The 25,273-nt window shown below is 40.2% G+C and overlaps 3 protein-coding genes across 18 annotated transcripts in view; 1 reads left to right on the top strand and 2 right to left on the bottom strand.

Moving 5' to 3' along the window:
* LOC124214634 (uncharacterized) overlaps window positions 1-25,273 on the top strand; it is a 104,455-nt gene that overhangs the window by 58,816 nt on the left and 20,366 nt on the right. The window lies entirely within an intron of this gene.
* LOC138190719 (citrate synthase-like) lies at window positions 687-6,453 on the bottom strand. Its single transcript, XM_069134846.1, has 7 exons — window positions 6,226-6,453; window positions 4,285-4,623; window positions 3,953-4,158; window positions 3,383-3,515; window positions 3,064-3,261; window positions 2,483-2,584; window positions 687-927 (listed from the first exon to the last, which is right to left on the bottom strand). The coding sequence occupies exons 1-7, from the start codon at window positions 6,451-6,453 to the stop codon at window positions 712-714; spliced, it is 1,422 nt and encodes a 473-aa protein (XP_068990947.1). The 3' UTR covers window positions 687-711.
* Window positions 7,365-24,397, bottom strand: LOC124214646 (ras-like protein family member 10B). 2 transcript variants are annotated; one of them, XM_046617141.2, is made up of 6 exons: window positions 24,111-24,397; window positions 23,019-23,179; window positions 13,607-13,843; window positions 11,330-11,533; window positions 9,625-9,771; window positions 7,365-9,335 (listed from the first exon to the last, which is right to left on the bottom strand). In XM_046617141.2, the coding sequence occupies exons 1-5, from the start codon at window positions 24,187-24,189 to the stop codon at window positions 9,646-9,648; spliced, it is 807 nt and encodes a 268-aa protein (XP_046473097.1). In that variant the 5' UTR covers window positions 24,190-24,397; the 3' UTR covers window positions 7,365-9,335; window positions 9,625-9,645. The 2 variants fall into 2 exon arrangements, with proteins under 2 accessions (XP_046473097.1, XP_046473096.1); XM_046617140.2 differs by having other exon boundaries at window positions 7,365-9,771.

Raw genomic sequence — 25,273 nt, 5'->3', positions numbered from 1 at the left:
TCACGCCATTCACAACGGCGATGACAAACTTCTCCCATTGGTCATCCTCTTCTCGTTAACGTTGCGCATGCGTACCGTCGTATCGTGCGAAGCCTTTTCTCATTCATGAGTATTTCGCTTTCTTGGGAGAAAGCAAATACATTGTACCTTAATATTATAAATATGCAGCTACCGTTGACTTAAAAGAATTCAATTATTTTTACCTAAACTTTTGAAAATCTGTCATAATATGATATAATAATTATATACTTATATAATGTGATGTATGTTGTATTGGCTACTTTGTATACTTTCCCTACTCGGTCTTCCGCACTTGTGGAACTAATTATTTGCATCGTAACGCAATAATATTTATCAAGTTATCAATTATTACCGTGTAGGCTATATGCAATATTGCAACATACGTTCATTTTACAACGGAAATGAAAAGAAATCTAGTTTCTGCAACGCTGCGCGATACCAACCGGCTTCCATCCTGATGCGCGATAACATGTTATACAAGTACAATAAACGATTCTTAGTACATACGAAATTACGATCGAGTTATCTAAAAGCGATTTTTATTTTTATATGATTCGGCAGATGAACAGGATACAATATATAATTGATTTATATACACCAATGTGAATCGATTATTTATACATATACTATTGATTTGTAAATTGCTGTTAAAGTCTGCCTAATTATTTCTTATTATTACGTATCGACAATTTACTTTGGGACTTGCTTGATGTAGCTCACAGAGTATTTTTTCGACTTTTTCCGAACTTTGCTAACGGCATTCATGTAGGTGTAAGAGCAACTGGACCTCGGGCGTTCCACGGGCGCGTTGATAGCTCTGGCCCAAATCATGGAAGCGACAGCTCCGAGAGCACGGGACATGCACAACAATACCTGGTTGAACGCCATGTCCCGGAGGCCATAATACTGGTCAAAAATATACATATATTTGCGTGTAGTCGGAATAAAATGATGAAAAGGTGTACAACTTATGCAATTCTGGGGAAAAGCACAATTTTTATTGTTTAACGAAACTACTACGGTATTTGATGTACTACGTGCACTCAGGTGAGTGTGCTGGCAATTTTTTATTGGCTGTATAGGTAAACCTCGTAATACCAGCTGCAAGAATGCTGATCAATGCCGTTATTTGATACCGTATTCCAAAACCGACACGGTAGAATGTACGTACATAATATGATGTATGAAACCGTTTTTATAATTTTAACGCTATTGAAGTTACTCGTTTTATTTATTTTCCGTCAAGTCGGGGTTATACGTTTTAACGGGAATGGTTTCTCTTGAATTTGCGAGCAGTGAAATATAATTTGGAAGTGATTCGGAGTAATGCAATTAATTATGAATTTGTTGCATAACTATTATAAATAACAGCATAAGAGAAATAATGAATTGCATTTTGGACTGTACCAAACAATAAATAAACTAACGATATACATCCGGATACTCTTTAAGGGTATTCTTTCACATATCATCGAATTGATCGGTTTTGAATCTACTCGTTAGAAAACTCAACGTAATAATCTCATATATTTTACGCTGTAATATGTTTAGCGTCGAGAACATTTTCCGACTACATCTCTGTTTTAGGACCAATGCTTCAGTTAAGAAATGTTATTTCCATCGAATTGCATGTGTAAACGTCGTTTACGTAATGTTTTATCAGAGTGTCGTTAACCCTTACGCTGCATACCGAAGTCAAAATGACCCCACGTTATCTTCACCATGAATTCCATATGAAAAAAATCCAAAATAATCTGATTTGAGCCAGGATAAATGATGAAATATCGTAAAAATCGTTAATTGATTCGTTTTCCAAAATATTCAACTTCACTCACTGAAATAAATACCTTTTTTTCATCGCGCAGTTTCTCCATATATTTTTTTCCTCATTATCTGTGTCTTGAGAGTTATTCAGTCAATATTCAGCTCAAAATATTGAAAATTCAGTGAGTTATGATTTTTTGAGTAGATTGATCCGTTTTCCGGCACTTCGTTGTTTTATGAATTTTATTTCCATATTTAAAGTTTCATTTTGCTACGGATAACCAATTCGCCTTGAAATATATTAGTTAAAGAGTATCCCGGATATGTCGGTTTCTACGCAATGATCTTTGATGCGAGATCTCCAGCGACCCTGGTGTGATACCAGTGTCATACACAGGAGGTGTGCATGATTTTATTGACGTAAGGCGCCTCTCTTATTATTCCTCTTGTTAAAGTTACATTTCGAAGTTATTACAGTTTCGTGCTTTCTACTCATTATTATTTATGGCGGATTTCAAAACTGTTGCAGCAACTTACCATCTCATTTGCAGTAAAATATCACAATACATTTTGCTCTTCGCAGTAGCTGCGCATGCGATTTAATTCTACATGGCACCCGAGTCTTCGCAACCATTCAACAAATGTTCTCGTTCCCCGTTGTTCTTTTAGTATACTTATAATTGTGTGAATATCTTACTTGTAAAATGGGAGCGGCAATCGCGTTGTGTTCGGGCCAAGATTTCTTCGCTTTCGCCTGGTTCAAGATAGGAATCAAAACTTTTGAAATAGTCCGCGAGAGCTGCAACCGTAAAGGGGTTCTTGTCAGAAACTTAAATATCGCTTTCGAGTAGCAGCGCGTCGTTCGGCGTTTAATTACGAGTGTTAAACTTGGAACCTAAGTTAGAAAATCGTCAAACTCGTGATACCTATCGCTTGCTAATGCTCGACTTTAAAGACAAATCGGTGGCTTCAACGCTCCTACGGTAAGGTAAAAACAGCTTGCAAATAACTTTTCCAATAAAAAAAAACCATACAGATCGTACTATCTCCGGAACATCGCAGTTGCGGCTGCTTCATCCAACACCTGATACCCCCAAATGGATATAGAAAATTCTCACGTCTGTAATCTGCGAGCCCGTTGTTATGGAATAGGCTTGAAACGATTTTGGAGTGGCTGCTGGCCGCCGAGCCAATAACCGTAAGTCAACAGGTGTCGTGCCTTCGACTTCCCGATGTGTCATACGGTGTACAGGCATTCCGCTTTCCCACGGGAGTTACCTTGACCTCCGCTGCCTCCGGTAGACGTTCCCTCCCGTAGTTCCTGAGTACGACGTACCTAGGATCGCAGAATTCAGACTCTTTGTATCCGGCCACTTCACCCTGCCGCTTCACCAGGTGCCAAAGGTAGTTCCTTATCGCCGTTTCCGTGGGATTCGCGCCCAGAGCGTGTTGCAGGTTTTTTTGAAACAGCATGTACTGCGGGATGGTTACATCGTTCGTTTCTATCTTTATCCTCGTTTTTTTTTTTTCTGCGTTTCAGACGATATTGGAGACTCGACGAACTCTCTCGGTATATGTTTATTGCAACTATTCATACCTGCAGCATTGATCCGCCTCTGGGCTCGTCTCCGTAAGCCAATGCACCCGCTGCCAACGCCTGACTTGGGTCTAATATCGCATCTCCGAGTATTTGCGTCGTGTGTGCACCCGGGGAACCGCCGTCCTCGTCGCTTAACGAAATTGGTTAACTTGGGTAATTCGAACTTCAGTTGATTGCGAGCTTATATGGAGGGTGAAATAAAGACTGGCTCTGTAGTGTAACTTGTCGAGAAATGTCAACACCGAGAGATAACGGGTGAAGCTATTACTGACGGAGGGTGTGGACGACTATAATTAACTGACACGTATATGCGAATACTCCGCGAATACTCTGCGTTTCTGGGTCGCGAAATTTTCGAAATCTCGCGGACCTGCACTGGATTTAAAAAGATCTTACAAAACTCAACGATCTCTTTGATCTCTTTACTCGTTGTCAGCCAATCATAGGATTATAACACGATTTCTCAACTCACTATTCTTATCACACTTGCCATTAATGTTTATCAGGGTATCCTAATTTCCTTAATTATAATAATTATTGATTTTAGTTTTCCGGTGGGAAACTTACGCGTTTACTGTGATATAGAGTCGCAGGAATTCGCCCAGCGACGATTTCTTTCCCTTGTCGTCCGCAGCTATGTTCCCTAGACATTGAAGCAGAAAATCCACCCAATCACCCTCTTCGCTAGCGTTATCCAACTTCTGAGTCTTACTCACGAGACCAACAATCGCCGGCAATGCGGCCAGCAGTTCCATGCAGTCTTCGTAAGCGTACTTTTTGTCGGCAGGAGACGAAAAATGGGTTTCGTATCGAACGGAACAGATACGGTCAATATTACAAGGGTTGATCTTACAGTAAATATTACAAAGGTCAGACGGCAGATGGAGATTTATGCTTACTTCCCAATGCGTGTGCGACATCGCTCGGGTTTTCATGGCTCTTTGTGCGTGTTCGTCCGCTTCAAGGGTGGTTAAAGCTATGCACAGTCTTCCAAGAGGCGACACGGTCTTCGGAAGAGCCTGGAGAACGGCACCAACAATCCCTCCGCCTCTTTCGGACCACCATTCTCTTCGCCTTAGGCGTCGCGAAGCCCAGTCCGCCGTTAAGGATGCGGTTTGCTCGAGTGTGGGAACGTCACCGGTTAACAGGAGCCAGAATACCGCCTCAGGAGAGGGTGAATTTCCACGGCGTGGGAGTAGCGCGACGACCTCGGGGATGGCGAGCCCTCGATACTTAACCTGCTTGTTATTTTGATGAAAAAACAGTAAATTCAGCCCGGTACCCGGCGAGAAAATTCCAGAAATTTAACGAGGCTTCAACGTTGGCTCATTCTCATCAAAAAGCACTCTCCACTTCGAAAGCGATCCTCTTTACACACTCCAGATACTCCTAGCATCAATTCAGAGCGTTTGAAAATTTCTCATTCCACCTAAACTTTTTACCCTTCAGGCAATTTTTCAATTGGTTCAACTCAATTATTTACTCTCATATTTACCAACGATTGATGGACTCGTACTCTTTACAAGGTATGATCACGATTTGATACCGTTGGATTATAACTAATCGTAAGCTGATTCTAATACTCTGATGCTATCGAGGTAACGAACAAATCTTCGAGTTGTTATACGAGCTTTCAGTAGCAAGAGAAAGAGGAGATATTCTTTAAATAGACACTTTTTAAAACTTTCTCATCACGATTTTCCGCTGCTGAACAATCCGTGACTAAGAAACGTTAATGTAGGTGGGGTAATAGTCTGTGTGGTTTGATCTGAAATTACTCGTATAACCGTATTAGACAAGCCGTGTACCGTAACGAGGTTACGGTAATTATACCCAAGGGTACGTCTCCGACTTGTCGTTACATAATTACAGCCGCCGAAGTGTTTTGTTCATGGTGGTAACGATTTATTTTCTCAGACCTGTCAGGACGAAAGGGCTCCTGGAGCAGCTCTACGTTCTGAGCGGTGTGCTCGGTGAAATTCATTTTATTAGTAAGCCGTATAACGAATTGAAATATTTCCCCCGTCTCCCCCTTTTCCTCTCCATATCCCTCGCTCTTTCTTTTTCTATTCCAACCCGCGAGCTAATGTGTATTAATTAGTAGTCATGCGGCCAAGAACCGAGCAAAACTCCTGTAGGAACTTTGAAGGTTAAAGGAAGGAACAATGGTCTTTGCGAAATCGCAGGTTCATGTGAGTTATTTTGACACCCTGTCTGGCGGGCGACCTTCGCCTTCCACTTCGACATTATTTATACTGTTTGCCATTCTGCTTTGGGGAACTCTGCAGCCCCAGAGCAGTGAATGATAAACTCCGTTTTCCACTCGCGCCCTGTTTTTTTTTTTTCTTTTTATTTATTTTCTCTTACAGTTTCACTCTCTACATTAAAGTAGCACACGCAAGTTGATTTTTCGGGTCTCGGAACTTTGAACATTACTGAAACCATTTATCATGCCTCGAGTAAAATACCGCGAAACTCCACCAAGTCTAATAACGCAGTTTATCCATCTATGCTCAGCACTGAATAATTTACTTTCCAATCACCGATCAAAGATTGTTTCCAACGGGATACTTACAATCTCGAAATCTCCAAAGGCTCGGTCGATAAGTTAAGGGTTATTGAGAGGAAATGAGAATGAACCGGTTAACCTTTTTATTGTATTTACGAAACACTTCACTTGCCGTGTTGACGAAGAAAAAGAAAACGATCATTATTGCCAATAGATCAAATTTCGATACAAAAATCACCTGCTGTCTCTCGGCAATAGTTCAAAATTTTTTATACTCAATTAGCTCGCTTTTTCTTTAAAGCCGCCGTAACAAAGGTTCGGAAAATCATACCCCAAGTTTTTGATCGATTTCCGAAGTTTCTCTGACCATTGTGCTGACATCTGACAATCCCTGATAAAGGTCGTCGACGGTAAGATGACTAACGACACATGCACCGTGACGGAGGCGGAAGTTCCTCAGAAGATCGTGATAAAGCGGTATTTTCTCGCAGAGGGCTTCTTTCAGGTCGGTGCTGGTGCTCGGCGTCCCTCGAGTCGTGCTCACCTTTACGGTTTGCATACTTTAATCAGATTCGAACATTGGAGAACGGTATTCTGTTTGTACTCTGAGCGGATTGCTAAGAAGATTTCGTCACAGTGAGACTCGTCAGAGAGATCGTGCTTAGTCCTTTGATGAATATGTCAAAGTTCGTAGAGAAAAAACCTGTCCGTTTTTACTTCTATCTGTGAGGGTTTGCTGTGAATTCTTTATAACATTTAGGAAGCTTGTTTGCAAGTAAATCAGTTCAAAGACTCTCGAGTTTACTTCATGCGAGATTTTTAGACTTTTGTAACCTGAGTAGGAGCTTTTTAGATTTCTCGAAATTTTCACGGTTAATCGGTAATGTCGCTATTATTTGACGTAAATCTCATTCCTTTCTTTATTAGGTTGGTTATAATTACTTTACGATTTAATTCAACTTTATACTGATTTATGAATGTTCATCTCTTTGTTATGAGATAGTTGGTGTATATCTTTTCATGTTCTCAAGTTTAAGCTTTGTTCTAAATTCGCCGATTGATCTATTTCATTTCTCACACTTCAAGGAAGTAAATTTGACTTAGTATCGTTACTGAGGTTTGTAGAAAATGTTCGAAACCTGCAGCGTCTCAGATTGACCAAGTCCGATGTTTCCTGTCCCAGCTGTAGCATAATTTCGATATTTTGAGGTTACACGGTGTAACTGACGTTGCGTTCCGATGAGGAATTTCAGCATTCTCGTTCCAATTCCGTTAACACCGCGACGGTAAGAGACGCGCAAAGTCCGCTGTTGCGAAAGATGGTGTGCACAATGTCTGGCATCACAGAGATTTGGAATTTAGTGACTGAAAGAAAACGGTGTCAGGATTGAAGGTTTTATTTGGCGGAAAGGCAAGGATTACGGGCAAAAAAGGTGGTGCTTGTTGTTTTATCTCATCGATTGTTTTCTCGATTAGCAAATTTTTATTAGTCAACAACAGAGTATACAGCCTTTCCATTTACAGTTAAACTCCGCAACAGTCTGTTCGCTGCCCATCGGAACTTTGAAACGGAACAATCGAATAAAAATAAAAGTACCTACGTCTTGCAGTGAGATAAGTTCGACTTTCCAAATACCGTGAATATTTTATATGATACAGGGAAATTGATTATTGCGGAGTTTGACTGCAGTACACATTAGTCGCCACTGTGCAGTGAGAAATTCACAAATTTTCATATTTCCTCGTCTTCAAGTTTCACGTAAAACGATGATTTTCTATAGACGGCGACTACAAGCTACAATTCTATAAACAACAGTGGAAGCATCGTGTACGATGCCAGGCTTAATTAATTAAATCAATTAAAATTGATCCGTATTTTCAAAACTTGTGCATAAATATATCATTGTATACGAATTTTGGATTTCTTCATTTCCTGCATCGTGGCGAGCTCTAATAGGTATATCGTAATATATGTATATACATATATAATGATATAAAGTTGCATAAACATTATTTATGTAAACAACAATAACACATATTATTAATATTATTATTATTATTATTATTATTATTATTTAATGTTTTCACCGTCTAGTAATCACTTACAGGCTAATGATTATTAACTTTTCAACAATTAATAAAATATATATAGGTACTATTGCTTGAGCGGATCTACCCCTATAATGGCGTACAATGATTTAATATCTTGTGTTGTATATGTTAGAGTGTTTCAAAAAAACCGACTATTTTTTTTTTTTCGAAGAACATTGAAAAATCTTCCGAGTGTCCCTCAAAAATGACCTCGGTAAAATATGAGCTCTTAATATTGATATTTAGAGGTGGCGATTCTCAATTTTCTATTTCCCATTTAAATAACATGGGAAAAAATTTTTTAAAAATTTAGAATTTTATTGCTCGAAAACGAATCAGTGTGAAGATATAAACAGAACATATTCTTGTAGGAAATTTTACGCTCTACAAAAAAGATCTGAATAAAGATTTGCGTAAGGTAAGTCGTTTCGGAGTTATCAGGCCTCAAACATCGAACCGTTTGAAATAATGGTGTTTAATTAATAAAATAATAAAAAAAATTAATTTACAAATGCTACAAAACTGACTCATATCACTTAAATACACAATATTATTGATTTTAAAATTAAAACTATAGACTTCCAATGAAATGTTAATTAACAAATTTCATTAATCAACGATATGAGTCAGTTTTGTAGCATTTATAAATTAATAACATCATTAATTCAAACGGTTCGATGTTTGAGGCCTGATAACTCCGAAACGACTTACCTTACGAAAACCTTTATTCAGATCTTTTTTGTAGAGCGTAAAATTTCCTACAAGAACATGTTTTGTTTATATCTTCACACTGATTCGTTTTCGAGCAGTAAGATTCTAAATTTAAAAAAAAAATTTTCCCATGTTATTTAAATGGGAAATAGAAAATTGAGAATCGCCACCTCTAAATATAAATATTAAGAGCTCATATTTTACCGAGGTCATTTTTGAGGGACGCTCGGAAGATTTGTCAATGTTGTTCGAAAAAAAAAGTCGGTTTGTTTGAAACACTCTAGTATATATGTACGGGTAACGACGCGGTATAACTTATATTTTTATATTACATGTATGTTATATTGTTTTTTATCCGTTGATGAGTATAATACGTATTCAACATGCGATACGCCATTTCACCTAGTCGCTCTCATCCCTACTTTCCTCAGCCTACCTGCAGGGTGAAGTCTCGGGTTTCCGGGAGTTGTTATAAGCCGCTGGAGAGTTTGGCAAGGGTTGCCTGGATATTGAACGGTAATACGCACCCGAAATCGGACTCCTAATTGTGTTTGCTCACTGCTCATATATCAGAACTTGAGACGCGATACTGATGATCCAGGTCTGATCGATCTGTATAAGTTGAGGATGGGCTAGATCCTGGGGTAAAACGCGATTGAACGGTATTATGCCTAATCGTGTGGCAACTTGGCGAATATAACGAGATATGGAGCTTACTTCTCTCCGACTTTTTCCAAAAAATATACATGTATATATATATAGATATATATGTATGGATGTATATGTATATATAATATACGACACGCATAACGGGGATCTTGCGTAAGTTTTGAGCTGCGTATTTGGGGCCGAAATTTAATACTGCTTTTCAAACTGAGCCTCTGACAATAAAGGGGAATACATCGTGATTGTTCGCGTCTTTGAATACCTTAGAAAATTTCCTCTAATGTCAAAGAAAAATACATTTCTCGCTCGAGTTATGGGGATGGGCTCTCAGCGGCTGCGAAGGCGTCGGCGACGGTGAGGGTGGTCTTCCTTCCACCGCCTGGATACCCTTCATTAATTCCCTGAACACCTGGAATTAATTCGGTACACTGAATCCATGTATAATGCAAGAGCCCACATATGTCGCACTGCAGCTGAAGGGTCGTTATTAATTGTGCTGATTCTAACGCCTCTACCGGTGACCCAAGCCCATATTAATTGTTGTTTTGCGTCTCTTGCGTCACAGAAAGTATTCTGCTACTTGAACGAGATATTTGGATAACTTAAGCTTCGACGTATCGTCCCATTGCGATAGCCGATTTGAATGTACCGGAAATTGAGCTTCGGTGTTTTGATATTATCGGAGAACAGCTGGTATATCATTTCATCAAGTCTACCAAATCGATATCCCGATTTTGTTTGTGTAACTGTATTTTATTGATCTTAATTTTGACTCTGAGACACCTTTTTTTCCTGTTTTAATTAATGGTAAGAACTTATCCAACGCCATCGACTGCCGAAAATTTTGAACAATGATACGAGTCGCGCGTGTTTGAGATTTCGAGAAAATGTCTTTCGTACTTACTTACTTGACTTGCTGAGCAAGTTTCTCTGCCGAGGGAGTCAAGGGTAAACTTTGGTTCGAGTGTGAAGTTGAATAGATATTTCCTCGTATTGAAAATTACTTGCGTATACCGTTTCGCTGCCTCATTTCTAGATTTTCGATACCTTTTCTTTCTTACATTATGGTATTCCGAAAATCTAGTGAAAGCAAAAATCTTTTCCCATCATTCACCAACGGCTTCCGTCTCCGGTCCACCCCAATATTACGACACACTATTTTCCACCACCTTAGACCGTCCTTCCTCACCCTTATCACATTCTGTCCTATAGAGTTTCACCCCTTTTCTAATATTATGTGATAAATTTAGCCGCCCCTCCCTCAACTCTTATATCCCTGGCATTCCTACGGTGACGTGAATGCAAAAGGGTCGGAAGGTGCTTGCAAAGTGACACTGATACTCCAGGTTTACCATGAAATGTCATCTAGCAACGAAAACTTTTCACCGACGTGTTCAAATTTTATAAACAATATATTTGTTTTCGCCGTCGTTATTTTTCAACATGATATATTTTACTCCCAGTTTCGAAAACACGCTGTCAAAATACTTGTAAGAACAAAGACAAGTAGCATGAAAAATGGAAGAGAAATAGCGTTCTGGAAATATGCGCCCAACCGTGATTGATTTAAAAATCGATTTATACACGCAACCTTTCGACTGAGTTGTTGAACCCGGGCTAATATATATTCAAAGTTTACGTTTGACCTTTTTGAAGACGGTCTTATCGCGTCCAAGACAGATCGTTCTATCACTCATTCTTTATACGTGACGTCAACATCACCCTTACTTTTCACCCCGGTCTCTGTTCGTTTCTTTACAGCTGATACGACGACCATTGTTTCACTAAAAGTCAACGATTTACGATGATTTGTCATTATTTTCCACAGCTTCGTTCGACTTACTCAGATTTTACCTCGAGATGTGCATTCAAATTAAAAAGGATTGTAGCAAAGTGCAAATTCCTAAAAAAATGCGCTGCTTTACGATTACATCTTATAATATTGGTATGACTTCGTATGCAGTTACCTGAACGACCCGACAGTTGAATTTGGCACTGCACTCGACGTAACCGCACCTCCAGTGCTTCCGTACCAAATTGACGATGTCTCTGTACCTCGTGCCGGAAGCTACGCTGGCAGAAAGTTTGTCCTGCTTATTCCCAACGACGAGGAGAGGAACTCCTCTCATATCTCGTGCTTCGTAAATTTGTTCGCGGAGGGTTCTGATGTACTGTAACACACGAACCAGTTCGTCATCTGAAATAATTTTCTTTCGATAAAAAAGAGCGTTTCGAGTTCGCGGGACATGAAATGATTCGTTTCCTTTATTTCCGGTTTTTATATATCATTTTTACTTATTTGTCTACTACGATTCCGGTATGAAAACAGGGAGTTGCCAAACGTTTGCAAGAAGATCTCTTCAGTCTCTTTTACCCCGGTATTTTTGCTACATTTCATCCTTTGCTCAAAGCGTTTTTGTCTCGTAACGCGTTGTTACATGAGATATTATTCAACGTCTACTGCACGAAAGTCGGAAAATTAACTGTAGTGAATTCGTAATAAAAGTCCGGATTGCAGTCACCTCCATTTGTCGTGGCTGTAATAAAAGCCAGTAATTGGATTCTGGGAAATTTTTATTAGGTCTTCCCTTCTACAGATAGACAGTCAACCCGAATTGGTGTAGAAAATAGCGTGTCCCGAAGGACTCAACTACTAGTCCGGAATTATACGTTTGGTTCGAAATACGTAAATTGTTTGCCGCCCCGGTTGTGAGTCTTTTGACTTTTTTCAGCCCTTGAGACGAACCTACATCCTTGACTTACAGGATGTCCGATCTGTCGAGGATTTATGAGGAACTTGACATTGGCTGCACGCGCGTCTCGGATTTCTAAGCTGAGCCACGAACACGCGGGAACCGAATACTTTTGCGAGGGGTTAATTTTTGAAAGGTACAAGAGAAAGCTCTAGCAGAGGTTGGTTCAAAGAACTTAAAGGATCACAGGAACGTTTATGGGCCCTACGGTTTCTCGCACACAACGGAAAGAGTCACGTTCCACAGGTATTTGCAATATGGCAGCGCGACAAGCCTGGAGAAAGGGCTCGGCCTACTAGGAACTTTGCGGAAAAGCGAATTGTTCACTTCGCCGAAAAGGATAATACAGTCTTGAATCCAGAAGCAGTACATAATTCGATTTTTATAAGGTAATAAGTTTCCTCGACGATTTTGAAATAAGCCTGTCATTTTTTCTTGATATTCTATCGATGTTCACTTTGGGGATTCATCTCACTTTTTTATTATCTGTAGAGAAGCGTATACATTTGTATTTGCGTATAATATTAGATTTTTGAAATATCGCTCGAGTAGAAGAGAAAATAAGCAATGTCGGGAAAAAGAAAACAGGAATATTCAAAGTACAGAGTCTGCAATCTTCAAGCCCTCGGGCAATACGCGAAAATGAAGTTTGTACAAACATTTTATGATTGCCGGCTGGATAGACTTCTGAATTATAAATATTTTATATCAGATGAAAGTAGCGAACCATCAGAAGTTTTATATGTAAACTAGACGAGTAAGGTAAAAAAGTTATCAAACGTCAACATCCTATAACAAGAATCCCGGAGAAGTTTGTCGCTACGGTAATTACTTGATATCAGTGTAGCATAAAAAAATTGAATAAGCAACGTCGTAAGTTTATGCAGCATCGAGATTTTTGTGAAACTGTTTACGAGGAATCCCACCTGTTTGTTCCTTCAAATCCACCGTTTTCTGTAAAATGGTAAATCAATTTATCTTTTCTGTTTCCGACCTTCATTTTGTATTTGGGTATATTTAACGGAGCGTTCGTCATTATTATTCTCATATACGTAAATCATGGAATCCGGGTACACGATCAATGCATAAGTATTGAACATTCGAACGATTCGACGTATTGGCGACGACACAACGTGAGTAGGGAAGAAGATATCGACGTCAGATTTGATCGATTAATATATTTGGCTACCCTAACTCAGATTGGGCATTCACAACGTCGTTCATTCCGATAGACAAAACGTACTGTACCATCCCTTTACCATCCGTCGGATACGGTTATTAACAGACCACTGCATCAATGCACAACGATAGAATCATCAATACACCAACCGGATCTACGCATTAGCTTGTACTTTTCATTCCAAGCAGTAACTAATAATAGCAACGGCAATTAGTATTTGCAGTCAGCTTCTAGCGTTGTCGGACAAATAAATAAGTATCCAATATATCTGACGGTAAAAAATGAATGACGCTATATTCACGTACGCTCACCTGAAAAGTGTCCTGATTACTCAGGTCGAAGACGAGGACATAGGCAGTAGCGCTCCTCAATCCATAGTAACGGAAGTCGGTCCATTCGAGGTGTGAACTGACGGGGAAATATGGAATGGCGGGTAGATCCGAGATCTTGAGTTCGTAAAGTCGATCCGCCAGCACAACGCTCGGGTAGAATGTCTCTCTTCGTTCCGTCGGCTTGTATTCCTCGGAGAATTCGCTCCAGACGAATTGCTGAAAGGAATAAATGACGCGTGAAAATATATCAGCGGTAGATAATGTATTCTTTCCTGATCCGCCGAACCGAGACAGGTGTCAATCGAAACTTGGTAACTAAGGAACGCGACGCGTTTCACCTGAGATTTTAACGTTGAAAATACACAGGTCTGTATGTAATACCGTATAGCTATTCGATTCACGAATACACAACGCATTCGCATTTTAAAGAAGATCCTGGAGGCTGGATGCCTATGTGAGAAATCAGACTAGAAACGACGTTAATGCAGCTCGAACAATTTTCTCAGGTGAAAAAGTGTTATACTTATAAAGTAAAGTGACGAACCGTGTTGAAGGTGGAGACTATTTTATATGGAGATTGAAGGGATGAATTCAGAAAACTTACTGTGCCCTGATATATACACTTCTTTTAAAAAAGTTTTTTTTCCCCTGAATTACTCAGAGAAAAAAATATGATAAAACACGAACGAAGAAGGGAAACGAGCAGAGGATTCTAGTGGCTCGGAGAAGACAGCTGTGCGAAGCAATTTTTATATTTATAAGTCTTGGCGAAGGGTTTAGGGTGCGGGCTAAAGACGACGGTTGAAACAAATACGGGCGGATTTGGTTTCCTTTCGCTGTAAAGAAACTGCGAGAAGGTGCGTTGATGTAGATTAGCCATTTTCAGACTAACGATCAACGAGTCGATACCAATCACGGATAACGTAGTTGAACATGAATGGATATCTAATCCGGTGACAGCTCGGAATGGAATATAAATCTCCAGACTGAAAGGTTTTTCCTCCGATCGCCAACAGAATTGGTAATTTGGATCAAGAGTCAGGCTCATTTCAATCCTGTAACTCAAATCCCTTGCTCACCGATTTTAAGAATTTGTGCTGATATGAGTTAATTACCGGCTATACTTTGTCGATGTGGTAAAAAGTTCGCAGGAATTCCGCCGAGCCTTTACGTCACAGTCGTGAACAATTCAATCGAAGCTTTTTCCGAAGGTACAAGAATCGACGCTTATGATTCGTATAAATTAACTCCTCATACATAGAGATGCGAAACTTATTCATCTCTAACTATACAGTTGCCAGATATCGAACGGTCGTATTATATATTATACTATAACTTCGAAATTACATTCGTATGTAAAATCATGAAAACATAGTCAGGATTGCATGTAACACGCGGCCCTGATTCATTCGTTCAACGATGTCGCGTACGTTACAAATGAAGAATAACCGAACCACTGTATAATCACTGACGCAAAGCACACGATTATCCTGAGACAGCAGGATTATCCGACAAGCAGCACCGGTTAAAAAGACACATAAATCATAGTCAGCAGTTATTTTCTCCGCTATCTTGGAAGTGACCGTGGATTTACTTTTTCCCCCTTTTATGTTTGTCCTATACCCTTACATAAACCTCTAAACTACATCGTGTAAGCACCATTTGATAAATGAAATATTTTTAGCATGTATTCCGAACGCCAAGTCAGGTTTTGTATCCACTTTGAGGTTGGCGAGGTAAAGCGCGTTACACAATGGCAAGAATAAGAAACTTGAATAAGAGATGTAAGACTGGGTCCTGAAAAGAAGCTTTAAAAGATCCTAAAAGTCAAGGCCACTTCAGTCCAAGTACTACATATTCCTATTCAAAAAGTCCTTTCACCGTGCAATGATCGAGACTTCCTCTTCCAACTTTCAGAGCATGACTACACCGTTCGTTCCTTTCCCTTCTAGCAACGATTTCCAATACGTGTGGTAATTATATTTTGGAAATCGAATACATCTTTCACTTATCTGTGATATTTCATGGTCTTAAAGCTTCAAAAGACTTAGACATTATACGACCTCAGTAGGTGATGCAAAAAGCCGCCAACGTAACAAATTCTTGCCATTGAAATCTGGCACAGAGCGTAAGAACTGGATATTCTTTTTCCATGACCAAGATGCTTTTTCCTGTAAAGAACGCGATGTTTTTCGGCGCAGGAAATTTCACTTCCGCAAACCGGCGGGAGTAGCTTAATAGGACAGATTTCCGTAAGTCTTAAACAACTCTTGCTGTTACTGTAACAAATTTTTGATGTAACCACCGACGACTTGCATCTCTGAAAGGAAATGAAAAGAAGCTTTTCGAGCTTATCTCTCTGGCAAGGATCGGTCGAAATGCACGTCCCACTCAGTCCGTATGTACCCGTTATCCATGCGTATTATATCATACATGTATCACTTTTGTGCAACCTGTACGCGAATACGATGGTATCAGCCTTATACCGCGGAATCTCCGCCGCGCTACTCGCCTATATCTGTGCACCTCTATTCCGCGCATCTTTTCCATCGTCTTCTTAGTTCTTCTTCTCATTGCAGTTGCAGAAACGCGAAATCTACCGACACGCCAGTTTCTGGCCCCATGCGCGGCACGCAGGATTAATTGGACTTGCGTTGAGGCCAAGAGCATCCTAATATCACATCGCGTACCATGATTTGTACCCGATCTCATCTCGTGCATCGCATGACTTTGCGCAAACGTTCACACGTGTACGACAAGGAATTTGTAGAAAGATTTAATTGATATTCAAAACAGAATCAAGGGAGAAGCAACATGTCGAGGGAGACGGAAATTAGAAAATCTGTAGAGAACACCTGGAATAATGGTCCTTCAACCGTTCCAACTTGATGATGCAATCTTCAGCCCTGTTCTGCATTCAGCGACGCAGCACGTGACCGGATTCGGTAGTTTCGATTCAGTTTCACAGCCGAAATTGCTTCAGGGAATTGTTTTACCGGTGTTTAATCAGCCGGGGATTCTTTGTCGGTAGCTTTGTTAACTTGTTGTCATAGCACTCGGTTCGTTTTATCGAGGTGACCGTTCACCTAATTGGTGGGTGATCTGGTGCAATCCGAATTTCGAAGTGAATGTGCGATAATGAACATCGATGCGTTTTTACGCATATCGACTTCTCTTTGCAATATAAATTTTCATCGGCCGTATCAGCAGATCTGACTTTCGATGTAGTTCCTTCAAAATCCGTGCCATTTTTTTCTCAGTTGCAATCGTTCCGCGAGCCAGTCTCTTTATTTTGTCAATGTGGGTTCGAACAAGTTTTTTTCGGTATCGATGTTGGGCCAACTCAAACAACTCGAAATGATCTCTGAGATTTCGATCAACAAGATGTAATTCCGGGAACGGAACCGCGTTAGGAAATTAACGGAAGTCAATCACGTACAGGAAATGAGTTCCTTTGCGTCGGGGATATAAAGAGACGATGGAAGGCGGTGATTTGTAAGGTATGATTTATAAGTCGAATATTTTTCTGATCGCCAATACATGGATAGGTGGGTTATTTACAAAAAGTAAATAAGAATGAAGTTCTTTTTCAACAAGTTCAAGGGACAAGTAATTATTATGTTATACGCTTTCAAATTAATCTACCATTCACCATATTTCCTGTCAGCGATTGCTCCATGTTGAGGGTAAAATCCTGACACGAAATATTAATAAATTGCTGTGGAACAATTTCTCATAATTGAATTTAATTTCTTTCACACGTTGATCAATTATATTCCTAACCAACATACAAGTTACTTGTTTTTTTCAGAGACATTCTTCCTCTGTTTTGACAATATCTAATGCTAAGAGAAGCGATACCGTAACATTTTATGATACGTGCAAAAAAGCTCGGGGGACTTTCAGAGGTTGCGGAAATACCCACACTTGCGAAACCGTGAAGAAATTGTACGCCAAACCGTAAATTCGAAATGAGAGGTGTCTTTGAGGATTTGTGAATGTATATAAAATGGGATTTTCGAAGCGATTCTGGATGAATCCTAAACTCTCATGCGGAAGCCCGAAAACACAAGAAGATTCTCAAAGTGGCGGTAATTCATGCAACGGGTAATCCAGGGCTGTTTTTTTTTTATACCGTCAACTGACACTTTGAAAATAATTTTTAAGTCCGTGAAAGAAAATTAAACTCGTTCATTTATAAAGGCTCTTTGAAGAGTGGGCTGTGCAATTTCCACCGCGCAAATTTATATACTAGCACGTCAAAAGTGCCTCATTCTAGAAAAAAGCACTCTCGAGTGATCATGCTTAACACGCATCCGCACTGCATAGAGTATAATAACATTCGGATGATCCTCCGAAAGTTTTTCCTTTTTTTTTCTTTCGCTGCGGAAATCTAGCGTGATATGTCAACGGACGATGACGTGGAGTCGTTCGCAAAAAATGCATAACCCTTACAAATGAGCGTGTATAGGTATAATATTATAATTTATGAAAGGCTGTAAATATAATCATAGTCAAAGTGCGTGAAAGCTACAAAAATAATCCGCAATATCGTGTATTTTTCTCAGCAACTTCCCACCTTCCACTTTACAAGTCCCGTCGTGTTTTAAAATAATTCTAATATATTCGACCTCCTAAACTCGGATTCAGGGGTTACCTCTGTATCCATATATAAAGGGAAAAAGCACATCTCGGTAAGCCGCAGCGGCAATTTTTATGTAATCGCTAGTCTCTTGATGGTGATTTCCAAAATGGTGATTTTCTAACGTGTTTTCCCTTTTCCCTTTTCTCTCGTCCCCAATACACACATAGCAAATTTGACACGGAGCGGACACACTGACGCAGTATAAGCGAACCCAGCATCGGCTTCGAAACTCGGGACATCCATAGATAAGAGGAGACGGGGTGGCTTTTGGGTGACAAGATAGAGTAGCCGAAAGGTCGGCTGGAAGGGTCATTTCGCACCATCTCTGTAGCTCCTGGCCAAAAGTAGGTACACAGAGACGAAGCTTTACGGGCGGCGGACTCGAAGACATTCGATATACCTTCCACCTACCCTCCGAACTCCATCGAACCTCGGCCAATAGGGTTGAGCCCACGTGACCCCCCTCGAAAAAGTTGACAATCAGCAGCATCGCTCAAGCATCGTGGTTCAATCTAACTTTACCCGCAGGAGAAGTCCTGCACAGCGGTCGATAAAAGTTGCTCGAAAGGATGAAATTTCTTTGGGTATATAGGTATGTATGTACCCACAATGAAGTTCATCCCCGGTTGTTTTTTCACCTCAAAAAAAAAAAAAAGATCCTCCACCCCGTCCGTGCTTTTACACCAACGGAATCAGCCGATGGATTTCTACCGTCAAACCAAGGGGGGGAAAAGTAAGTTTCACCCTGAAAAGCGCGAACTGTACGACTGTGTTCGTTAAACTTTCCCACTCTTCGGAGCACTCCTTTGTGCGCGGTTTTTAACCGTTTGTTCATTCGTTAATTTCAGTTCATAAGCGATTACTTCGGAGGCGAAATCCCGTAAGCCCACGCTTAATTTCTTGAGATCGGTGCTTCAGAATATTGGAGTTGGTGCTTGCGAGTTGAGCCTTTGAATGATATGCGTAGACACGTTACAGCGCGGAAGATTGAGCTTAATTATAACACCGGATGAATATGACATGCTCAATTGTATCATCAATCATTCACAGTTACGAAAGCTACGTTCTTTTCTTCTCTTTTTGTTGTATATTGTGTTTTTCTCATTTTATATTCCAGAAAAAGTTGACTCGTTGTTTACTTTTCCCGTTTATCAGCTCCGGCAATTCCAAGCGGAAATCTACGCTTATTAGTGATTTAGATACACTTCCTTAACTTGAAATGAGGTTGCTCGCAAGGGGTATCATAAGTCTGCCATTGTTTTCTCAGGATAAGCTTGGGTGACATCTCTTGGCTCCTCAGACATTGGAAAACCGTTCGAAGAATACGCGTTGGATGTCTCTTTCGTATATACCCTCAAGATAAATCACCCCAGGAAAATTGGGCCAAATGGTGTTAGATGAAGTTTTGCGTACGGGATTGCAGATGAGAAAAGTATCAAACAACATTCATTATTTCCCTATTCCTCCGGGGCCATTGCCAGAAGGTTTGATTTATCGTCGCTCCGTCGCTCCGCAATTCTTTAACACAAGGTGAAAAGATTTCGGTATTCTCGCAACATTATTCGTCTTTTCGTGCTTCGTAATTTTCAATTCACATCACAGTCTCCCCCCAGGTCTTTCTTCCACGACGCAGGATGTTTCACACCGTCTTTTGGTAGGGTTTAGTTTATTTTTTTTTTTTTTTTACAAGAAAAACCTCCGGTCTATACCCTACGTGACGCTACAGTGCCAAATCTCGTATCGGAAGTGGGGAAAAAATGAGGTGAAATTATAACTAGCTTCAAGTCGCCTCACGTATAAAAACCATTGTTACCGCATAGTCCTGTCAGATACGGGAACGCAGAATCGAATTCTCAAAGTTTTTCCCAGAAGTGAAGACTCTCAGCACTGAGGGCCGAAGCAGCTAGCCGCTTCGAACTGACGGCTAGTCTAGATCCAACAATACACATAAATTCTCCCGAGCAGCCCTGCAGAGCTCGATAAATGCAAAAAAAAAAAAAAAATAAAAACCCCAATCCTCTTCCGACAAGACAGGAGCTGGCCATTTTCTCTCAGTTTTCCAAGTTAACTGGGACGACGGATAATAGCGATGGATTATAAGTCGAGAGTTTTCCTCTCTCGGATTTTGTTTCGTCGTGTAATTTTCAAACTTCTGGAAATCGTAGGTGACTCGTCACTCTTCCATCGCAACTGGGTTACCCCGGCATTTCTCGAGGATATTTTGTCAAATCGATAACTTCCTTCGGGGAATAAAGCGGCGCGGGCTACCGATGTAAACAATTTCTATCTCACAAATTGCATGCTTTAATTAAATGCTGCGGTGGCCAGCAAGAATGGCAACGTCCTTGTTTGATACCGAGTCCTCTCAACCTCGTATCTGCGCAGTTAAAATACAAGCTCCTGCCAGAGTTCTCCCAACCTTTGTCGTTAAGTGCAAATGGTCGAACTACTATTTTATCCTATAGTATACAGTAATCAGTATTTTGGCTTTGTTTACATCTTTTATGAGAAAAAACGTCTATTAAACGAAACTTTGTCGATTGATATTTTTAACGATCATTCTACCGATAGCTTCAGTAAAAATAAAACAGCGATAAAAGAGAAGCATACACGAAGAGACGTTTGAGCTCAAATGAAGAAAAAAAAAAATAAATAAAAATAAACAATTTCAATATAATTATTCGAGTCGTCAAATTACTGTCATAACGAACTGTCGAAATGCGAGAGAAAAGATTGTCTCTCATCACCTTCCGGGCACAATATGATTTTTAAAGTACAGTACAAAACACTTAGGGCCTTTTTACTCCGTTCTTTCTATTAAAAATATTTCCAGCCAGCTTTTACATGAGCGGCTGTTCTCATGTTTGATTATTCTCCTAAAACAGACGCTGCGATACATGCAACGAGTATTAGTATTGTTTAATAGATATTGGAACCAGAGCTCAAGACCTCGAATTTTATTTCTACAGTTATCCTCGTTATGATACAATGTCGAATGTCTACCAACAAGACCGAATCAAACTTGTCATTTATTCGGTTATTTTTCTTTTTTTCGCACAAGCGAAAGAAGTACGCCAAAGCAGAGTAATGAAAACAATTGTTTCAATCAAAATACTAAAGAATAACAGCGAAAGCTGAAGGGACCGACCGGAGGATTCCATCTCTCGAAAAATTGACTGGTCAACCGATAACTTTCTCATCTCTCCGTTCATCTCCTCCAGTAATTCGTTTTATTTTTTCTGTTCTCTTTCTTTCCACCTTCCAACAACAACTTTAGGAATGATTTCGAACAATCTATTGATCTCTAAAATAACGAACCTTTTTTATGCTTGCTATCCAGCATCGTTCTCGTCTTATTCGTAAGATCATAGAAGCATCGATTTTAAATTTTGAATTTGTAACGTAACAGAGGGTAGGTACGGTACTTGACTCACTTTCGTCAATAATTACATGAAACTTATCTTTGCGGCGTCGAGACCAAGTAGAGCCAGTCTGGCCTGGGATTTTGTCGAGTTCGGAACGCCTCGAAATCGCTTATTACAATCGTTTCTGCCTGCTGCTTAGAAGATCGCTAGAATTTGTCTTGTATACCAAAAGCAATACGAGTGCGTCTCAGCGAGACAGCCTGTATCATTTTCACATTTCCGAAACATATTATATATTGTTGGAACCCTTTTACTGTTCTGTTAAAGTTTTATAATTCGTTTGGAAAATATTTATCATGTGGTAGAAAATTCTACGAAGCTTGCACGAATGCTGAAATTTATTTGGCAGTATACAAGTTTGAGGAAGTACATATTTTCGAAAGCAAACTGTTTCTACGTATTCTATTGCGGTCGACCTTGTGGAAAATCCAATCATTGTTGATAGCTTAAGCCAGTGCACAAACGCAGGTCAGGCATCGCTCGAGTCTGTGAATTTTGAAGTTTAAACAAGGTAAGCGAATCACAAAACTCAAAACTAAATGTGAAGCAATATTACGTAGAAATAAATTTGACGTTGATTATCTGCTTAAGGAGTTGGCTGGAAATTAATTTACACAATCTACCATTTTTTCCCGTCTCAATTAGCATTATACGTCACTTAAGTAGACCCGCAATTCGTTGTCTTATAGTTCATTAAAATCGTCCACAGTGGAAACGCGATTGATTTTACTATTTATCATATTCGAAGGGCATGGAATACCGGTTTAATTTGATTCTCAAATCCTTGCACAACGTTTCGATGAATATTGTTGTACAGAATCACTTGCTTGTTTCAGTTTGTAACACCAGTTAGTAGTTAGCAGAATACGAATAGTAGACGTAAATTACATCGGGAACTGAAACGATTCCCGAATAACATCTAATTAACAGTGACATCGCCGTCATATCTGCATTGCGGTGATAAATTCTATAAAAATGTTTACTGCAGTTACACGAGCGAAAATTTACATTGGATTTGAAATTCGCGTCTACGAATGTATAACCGCGTGTATTCTGTTTGAGTATGAAAATTGCGGATATGGCTGAACAAACTTGCGAATCATGGTGCAAATATACACTTGCAACAGACTCTGAACGATTGAAATATTCGCGGGAAATGGATTCGTATTAAATTTGGTCGGAGAATACGGACGGTTTTCGTAAGACTCTGCGCGATGTTTCACATGGTATTTCAGTCCTCAATTTTCGCGAGTCTGCAGCTCCTCAAGTTCACAAGCTCCCAAGTCCCACTTTCATGGATGTTACACAATTATCCACTTACCCTGACGATGCTGGATTTCCCAACTCCCGGTGCCCCGAGGAAGACGACCTTTACTCGGTCGAGACTGTCCGCCGGGCTTTCCTCCTCCTTCGAACCACTGTCTGCATTTTCGCACGGGATTACCTCGCCGCCTCTCCTCTCCAAATAGTCGAGGTCCAGCTCTGAAGGTTTAAAATTCAATATATAAAAGCAGCAGAGATCATTATATTCGCGGCGCGGCGTTCGAATCTCGGGATGGTTTACAGGGATGCCAAGCTTTGCCACTTTCAACTTAGTTGGAAACTTTTATCGTGAGTAAGGTTCATCGAAGAACGTGTATAACATAAGCCGCTGAAAATTGAGTGGTTTTATTTTCGACTAAAAATTGGGAACGAAATCCGTAAGGATATAAAACATACGAGTAACGTTTTAACCAGCATAATTGAAGTGTCGTGCTGTTTTGTTCATTCCGTGAGTAAGTTTTGTAAAAAAAAAAAATAAAAAATTGTACACAGCAGTAATAATGTTTGATAATTTTTCAACTCATTCCCCGTCGCTCACCGTGGGGACGTTTCCCCTATTGAATTCAGTACGCGAAACAACAAAATTTTCACGAAATTAAAACAATTTCACTTTGTAAATTAATCTCAATTTAACGGAGCGTGTCACGCGGTCAGGCAGTTTCACGGGGCACCTGAATTTAGTTTAATCGCCGTGAAAGCGAAGAAGCCTGTATACGGCGATCACGTTCTAGATTGAAACCGGCTAAATACCCAAATTCAATTCCAAACTTTTTCAGGCGTTCTTTAGAATAACCACCGTAGGTATTAAACCGTATTGTTATCATCCGTAAAAATTAAACATTAATGAAATTACGTCTGGATAATTTATAATTGTTTTTTGCAGTTTGGTCTTTTGCATTTTAATGATGTACAAACATACGAATAGTTTATAAAAAATTGATTGACGTTAGAATGTCACGCACAGATTTTTTTTTGCAGTTTGCATATATTTATTCCGTTTGAAGGTTATTCTTAAAGGAGGTTTATTCTTTTTCGCTAACAATCTGATATTGTTGTTTCTTTCTTTTTTTTTTTGCTCTCTTTCAATTACCCAGAAGGTTCTTGTTGATGAACGACGCGGATGTCGGTAACACCGCGTTTCCTGCTGCAGACGCCCCCGTGGCGTCCATCCAAAAATGAAATTAAGTAGAACAAAAGTTACAAGAAAATGAATGAAAAAGTGAAAAATAATTCGTTGATCAACAAAAACGAATCCTCTTATCGTTATCAGTCGGCCAGCATTCGTTCGCAAACATAATCCTCAGGTTAAGGCTTCGTTCTAATCCACTAAGATTTCCCCGCCGAAAACTCGCGAATTCCGCGTGGTCGAATGCGCCCTTCTCGGTGGAGGGTTGCGCGCCGACTGCCTCTGAATACGAGATTCCGTTGTCTTTGGCTTGGCCGATGAGGGCCAGAAGGCGGGGGGCCACCGGCCTACCCCTTCCTCCCACCGCCCTTCGCACTCTAACCAACCCCCGTGGTCGTCCTATTCCCCCTTTTCCCCAAAAACATCCTACGCAACGAATCCGCCCGCACCTCACATGTACGTAATAAGGTGACACGAAGTGTTGCAACGATCGTTGTCCATCAGTCCGGGTGGCCAATTAGGGGCGTTGAGGGAACCCGGGTGCACGGTGCGAAAAGGTTGTCACGTATGTTATCCAAACAGCGACATTCACCCCGGACTCGAGAAATGAGGCGTGAAGCAGTGTTACATTGTTCGCTTCGTACTACCAAACCGAAACTTTTTCCTAATCCTTGGTACGTATAACAAGAGAATTGACTAATTTCTCATGTTCTGGAGCTTGAAATTGGAATCGATATACCGAGAGTTTTCGGAGGACTTCGCCGTTCAACGCCAGCGGATAGGCAACCGCAGCTACATCTTGTACTCCTGCATATTTAAACGCTGTCATCGGTTGCCTATCTGCCGGCGTTGAGTGGCGAAATTCACCGAAAACTTTCCGCGGAATACGCAATTTCGAAGGATTCCTCGATTTCTTCATTCGAGTCTCGTGCATGGAACGAAGTCGAACGAAGCCTAAATGGATCGGTCGGAGATGGGTTGAAGCGCGGAGCTCGGTGCCATATTTTTTTCAGTGTAACGAGCGCGCGGGAAAGCTTCAGAGCTTAGTTGCCGAGTTACGGTTTTCGGAATGATTAAGTATACGACCCGAATGCGTATACCCGGTTAGAATTTGCTCTGTGTTAATG

The sequence above is a fragment of the Neodiprion pinetum genome, chromosome 3, assembly GCF_021155775.2.
Source record: "Neodiprion pinetum isolate iyNeoPine1 chromosome 3, iyNeoPine1.2, whole genome shotgun sequence".
NCBI lineage: Eukaryota > Metazoa > Arthropoda > Insecta > Hymenoptera > Diprionidae > Neodiprion > Neodiprion pinetum.
Note: the sequence above shows the minus strand (reverse complement) of the source record. Positions and strands in the feature narration are given on the sequence as shown.

Excerpts from the sequence above, each read along its gene's own strand:
- LOC138190719 (XM_069134846.1), bottom strand. The coding sequence starts at position 6,453 with ATGCAAACCGTAAAGGTGAGCACGACTCGAGGGACGCCGAGCACCAGC. Across the intron at positions 4,624-6,225 it reads AAATCGATCAAAAACTTGGG|GTTAAGTATCGAGGGCTCGC; the intron begins GTATGATTTTCC and ends AATAACAAGCAG. Across the intron at positions 3,516-3,952 it reads CTCTATATCACAGTAAACGC|CGACGAGGACGGCGGTTCCC; the intron begins GTAAGTTTCCCA and ends AATTTCGTTAAG.
- LOC124214646 (XM_046617140.2), bottom strand. The coding sequence starts at position 24,189 with ATGGACGCCACGGGGGCGTCTGCAGCAGGAAACGCGGTGTTACCGACA. Across the intron at positions 11,534-13,606 it reads GTAATCAGGACACTTTTCAG|TACATCAGAACCCTCCGCGA; the intron begins GTGAGCGTACGT and ends CGTGTGTTACAG. Across the intron at positions 9,772-11,329 it reads TCAACTGTCGGGTCGTTCAG|GTGTTCAGGGAATTAATGAA; the intron begins GTAACTGCATAC and ends AATTAATTCCAG.